General features: G+C 58.8%; 1 protein-coding gene across 1 annotated transcript in view; it reads left to right on the forward strand.

The window, feature by feature from the left end:
- The window catches only part of WDR27 (WD repeat domain 27), a 41,465-nt gene that overhangs the window by 16,555 nt on the left and 19,178 nt on the right, over nt 1–5,732 (forward strand). The window contains exons 14-18 of the mRNA XM_015558345.1: nt 275–352; nt 1,545–1,642; nt 2,794–2,883; nt 3,524–3,645; nt 4,882–5,017. Of these exons, the coding sequence (XP_015413831.1) occupies nt 275–352; nt 1,545–1,642; nt 2,794–2,883; nt 3,524–3,645; nt 4,882–5,017 (524 nt within the window). The remainder of the gene's footprint in view (nt 1–274; nt 353–1,544; nt 1,643–2,793; nt 2,884–3,523; nt 3,646–4,881; nt 5,018–5,732) is intronic.

Here is a 5,732-nt window from a genome sequence, read left to right on the forward strand (position 1 = left end):
TCCCCATTGGGGTGCCTGGCCAGTCTGCCTGCTGCCCGGCGCAGTGCGTCTCCCGGCACTGCTGGCCGGTGCTGACGAGTTCCCGGCACTGCTGGCCGGTGCTGACGAGTCTCGGACACTGCTGGCCGGTGCTGACGAGTCTCGGAGTTCGGTCACTCCGCGTGTGACTGCCTGGGGACGCGATGGCCCGTGTGCGTGCTGTGCTTCTCACTGTTCTCTTAAGCAGCTGAGGCCCCTCACCTCGGAAGCTGACGTGAGCATTTCCTTCCTGCAGTGTGACCATGTTCTCACCCAAGACCCATGTCAAGAGTGGCCGTAGGAGACCTTCACGGCGCAGGAGCACTCATACCTGGTGGGCAGCTGGCTGACCTTCCGAGTAAACTTGGTGATTTGGAGAAACCCTTTAAATAGTTCACTGACTTTCCACACAGGTGTAGACCTGTATGTGTGTGTGTGCGTGTACACATGTACACAGGCATGTGCACGCACCTTTGGTCACAGTTAACTCTGATGTATGTACATGTGTACACAGATGTGTGCACGCACTGATGTATGTCCTTTGGTCACAGTTAACTCTGATGTATGTACATGTGTACACAGGCATGTGCACGCACTGATGTATGTCCTTTGGTCACAATTAACTCTGATGTATGTACATGTGTACACAGACGTGTACACCATCGATGTATGTCCTTTGGTCACAGTTAACTCTGATGTATGTACATGTGTACACAGATGTGTGCACGCACTGATGTGTGTCCTTCAGTCGAAGTTAACTCTAATGTATGTACATGTGTACACAGACGTGTGCACCATCGATGTGTGTCCGTCAGTCACAGTTAACTCTGATGTATGCACATGTGTACACAGACGTGTGCACCATCGATGTATGTCCTTCGGTCACAGTTAACTCTGATGTATGTACATGTGTACACAGACGTGTGCACCATCGATGTGTGTCCGTCAGTCACAGTTAACTCTGATGTATGTACATGTGTACACAGACGTGTGCACCATCGATGTATGTCCTTCGGTCACAGTTAACTCTGATGTATGTACATGTGTACACAGACGTGTGCATGCACTGATGTATGTCCTTCAGTTGAAGTTAACTCTGATGTATGTACACGTGTACACAGACGTGTGCACCATCGATGTGTGTCTGTCAGCCCGTCCCTGGTTTCTTCTGAAAGCTGGGAAGGTGATGATCTGCTCACGATGGAAGCAGTCAGTGTGAGGGAGACACGACCCACAGGGTCTAAACTCAAAGCAGAACCGACCTGCCCCTCCCTGAGCCGTCACGGAGTCCCACCAGGTCACTTACATGTGGTCAGTGCTTGGTGTTTGTGCTTAAACACCTGCATGTTGGCACGAAGGGATGCTAGTCTTTCAAGAGTCATTTCGTGGTCCTGGAGTCAGAGTTTACGTGCGTCTGCACCCTGTCTGGTGGGATGGAGCTACACACAGAAACGGGGGATCCAGTGCATTTACTGCCCGTCTCACTTGAGCTCCCTCCTGACCTTTGTCTTCTCCGCCTCCTTAAGCCAGGAGTGCCCTTCGGACAGCCCTCCGCCGACCCAGCTCCGCAGGCGGCTGGCTGTGGCCCCGGGCCCGGTGGCCGTGCGCTGCGTGCAGTTCTCAGGTACGGCGTGGGGAGGTGCTCACTGCCCGTGGCCCTCGTGCATAGAGTTTAAGCAACCTTGTGACCTTGCAGCCTCGCGACCTCGGTGGCCTGGAGCCACAGGGCAGTGCTGGGTTTGGACTGAGACCGGCACTTGTCCCCTGTGTGTGGGAGGAGCGGGTGCAGAGCCCGGCCGCACAGCTTCCGTCTGCACTCCAGGCCTGCGGAGTCGCCGTGTCCGCCTTTTCCTCACATGAGGGCCTGGGGGGAAGGCTGCTCGGAGGGTCTGTGTGGGGAGGAAAAGCAGCCCCTCCCCTTCCCCTGGGGGGCGGAGGAGCCCACAGGCGAGGACTGTGTGTCCGTCAGCACTGTCCCTCCCGCGGCCAGGCCGCCCGGCTCTGTGGCAGCTGTCCTGTCCAAGGGCATCGAGACCCCTCCCCAGACTTCCCTTCTGGCCACCGGCGTTTTTCTAATGAATTTGGGAGGAGAGAGGAGGCGGCTTTCCTGAAGCAGCTCCCGGTCTCACTGATCTCCGCTCCTTTCAGAGTAAATGCTGGTCCCCAGGCCCTGCCCTCGGTCTGCGGTGGACGGGGCCTGGCCGGTGCTGCACCCGGGCCACCCCTCCAGCCGCTGCCCGAGTACCACTGGCGGATCTGGGGTTACTGACAGCCGTGCTGAGTCCCCTTTGCTTTTCATGCAATTCCAGCCAAACACGCTGTAGGATAATGGGAGATGAGAGCTGGACGTACTGTCCCCCACAGACCGCAGCCTCGCTCAGTGAACAACACGTCTTTGTGACGTTGGACGTGCTTGCTACTGAGCGTGGGACTGCGAGGTAGGACCCGCCACCTGAACGTCCTGGAGGAAGTCGTAGTTGATTTCTGCCTCCCCTTAGGGAAACGTGAGACGGAACTGCTTAGCAAACATGCCGCTTACGCGTCTGCTGGGGCAGGCCGACGGCAGGGGCCCAGGGCGGAGCCGGGGTCCAGGGAGCTCGGGGCTCAGACCCGCGTTGGCTCCTCAGCCTCTCGTCCTCAGCTCCCCGTGGACGAAGCCCAGCAGCCTCAGGGCTGGGCTCAGCCTCGGGAGCCGGGACCTGCTCGTCTCGGATGCCGTCGCTTCCCGAGGGGACGATCCACTCACCTGAGCATCGTCTCTGCTTTCTCGAGCAGGAGACGGGCGCTGGCTGGCCTGTGGCCTGGCCGACCACCTGTCCCTGGTCTTCGACGCCCGTCTGACTGGAGCACCTGCTGTTTTCTCAGGTACGACGTGGCCACCCCGGTCACCGTGAACTTACGGGCGGGTCTCTCGGCCCTGGAGTTGGTCGCTGAGGCCACTTTCGTTCCCTTTGGGACAAGACCAGAGTAGAACCCGACTTGAGTCGGGGGAGGAAGCAGCGAGGTTTAACCCATTGGCCTGCGCTGAGCCTGCCCTCCCCCAGAGTGGGGTCAGCTGTGGGCCCAGAGCTGCGGCTGGAGCCCAGTTACATGTGGCGACTTCCTGTGGGCGGGCGTCCCTCTGACGTGTGGCCTCATCAGCTCTGCTGAGTGTGGGTGAGGGAGTCGGGGTGACCTGAGCCAGGAGAGGGAGCCGCTCGGCTGGAAAGAGGGTGCGTGTGGAGGTGCCGTAGCTGGACGGTAGGTGGGGCTGCCCTCCCCTGGGCTGTGTGGGTGGCAGCACTTGGACATCTGGGCACCCGAGCACCTGGGCAGTGGTGCGGAGCCTCAACTGCCATTACCAGTGACCATTGTCAGCTCAGCAGCAGTGAGATGGAAAGTCCCCGAAAGGCCACCAGGGGGCAGCAGAGCCACTTTTTCTCGGGTCCTGTCAGAACTGATCAGAACCAATCAGATCAGACCTCTCTCTCCCTGGTCCCATCCCCTCCTCCCACGGCTCCTTTAGGTCACGATGGGGCAGTGAGCGCCCTGGGTTGGAGCCACGATGCCCGGTGGCTGCTGTCGGCCTCCCTGGACGGGACCCTGAGGGTGTGGTCGGCCCGCAGCCGGGAGCCCGCCCTGTGCCTGGTAAGGGGTGACTCCTGGCGATTTCGGTGGCCAGCCCTGCCACCTCGAGGTCAGGGAGGCCCAGTGGGGCAGGCAGGCCCTTCTCCATGCCAGGAGGTGGGAAACGAGGAGGCCAGGAGTTTGCTCAGGCACTGAAGTTGGTGACCGGACTGCTCTTAACACGCGACGGGCACACGTGTGACACACACACACACACGCAGTGAAACATGCCTTTCGTTAAGATGGCAAAGCTGTTAACATTGAAACACTGGGGACTTTAAACGTGCGCCCAGTGTGCTTGTGCAGGGGAGGCAGTGATGGCGGCCTACGGCCTGCCTTTTGGGGAGAAAACATCTTGTTTCAGTGAACCTGCAGGTCGTTCGGAAGCAGACCAGTAGGACAAGAGGGGAGAGTGACAACAGGACACGAGAGCCGTGCACTGCCAGCCTGCAAGGCTCATTGCAGGAAAGGGCGGCCAGGAGGCCTGGGGGGAGGGAGGGCACAGGCCGGGTGTGGGCTCCGGGGTCGGGCGGTGGCCCCGCCTTCAAGGAGACCCCTCCTTGTGGGGTGTTACGGCCACACGTGTGGGCTGTGCAATGTGAGCGTGGGCCCCTCACAACTACATCTTAAACCTGTGTAAGGTTTTGGCTTTAACAAAATCCTTGATGCTTAATAGCTTTGCTGCCAAGTTCAGACCTCAAAACACTCATGACAGGAAAATCTAGTCATCACATCTTTAGAAGAAGGGGGGGAGAGGAAGCAAACATCGTGAACTGGTTGAGCAGAGACTGTTTAACATTTAGAACAGGTGGGTGTCAGGTGTAAAGATGGAAGAATGCCAGTTAGAGTAGTGGCGTTAATCCCAGTGGGATAAGCGTGAGGGTATTGTGAGGGTAGCGTGAGGGTAGCGTGAGGGTATTGTGAGGGTAGCGTGTGGGTATCATGCGGATAGCGTGCGGGTAGCATGAGGGTATCATGTGGGTAGCGTGAGGGTAGTGTATGGGTATTGTGTGGGTAGCGTGAGGGTAGTGTGCGGGTAGCATGAGGGTAGCATGTGGGTAGTGTGACAGTAGCATGAGGGTAGCGTGATGGTAGCATGCAGGTAGCGTGAGGGTAGTGTGCAGGTATCGTGAGGGTAGTGTGCGGGTAGCATGAGGGTAGCATGTGGGTAGTGTGATGTAGCGTGAGGGTAGCGTGATGGTAGTGTGCTGGTAGCATGATGATAGCGTGCGGGTAACGGCCGTGATGTGCTTACAGGGCACAGACGTGTTCCCGGAGCCTGTGCACCACGCGCAGTTCTACTACCTCGATTCGTTCGTGCTCGTGTCCTCGGGCCCCGAGTTCCAGCTGCTTAGGCCCCACCTGGACACGCGCAAAGATGAGATCAAACGGTGGGCGGCCCGTCCGGAGCCACGGCTCCTGTGGTGGGAGGAAGCGTGTTTCAGCCATAGGTGACGTGTGAGGCAGTGTCTACATTTAAACATGGTTTTCATCCAAACTGTGGGGGCCTCACGTTAACCGGGTGTGTGTGTGTGGGGGGCGGGGGCTGCCTCCTGCTTCCACGCCCGTCCTGAGCCTCATTCCCAAGCCTACGACTCCGCCCACTTTGCCCTGGAGTCTGAGCTGCCCCTGCATGTCCTGGCCCAGACCCCACCCTGCACTCACCTGCCCGTCGAAGGTGCGGGCTGACGGCCTGGTTCGTCCTCACTGAGCCCCCAGCAGCTTTGCCCCGTCACCTGCTGTACCTGCCAGTGCCCCAGGCCTCCCCACCTGAGCCAGGCTGGCCGCCGTGACTCAGCCACGCTTCCCTGGGACTGCTCTGCGCCGCCCTCGCCACGGCTGAGACACGCGTGTGAAGCCTCTAGGGAACATGAAGCTGTTATGTGTGATGGGAGCAGTCACTGGTACCGTGGGGTGCCTCCAAGGCCTGCGGTTACTGTAGAATTGGGAGCCAATGTGCTTTCTCACGGACGACAGTGCTATGGTTGTGGCTGTGAGGGTAGTTCTCATGAAGTTGTAACGTTAGGCAGGCGGCTGGCTCACATTCCCTCACCCTAAACCGTGATTATATTAGGGGTGTGAACACTTTACACGTCCAGTGTTTCACA

This window comes from Myotis davidii, unplaced genomic scaffold (genome assembly GCF_000327345.1).
Source record: "Myotis davidii unplaced genomic scaffold, ASM32734v1 scaffold592, whole genome shotgun sequence".
Classification (NCBI taxonomy): Eukaryota; Metazoa; Chordata; class Mammalia; order Chiroptera; family Vespertilionidae; genus Myotis; species Myotis davidii.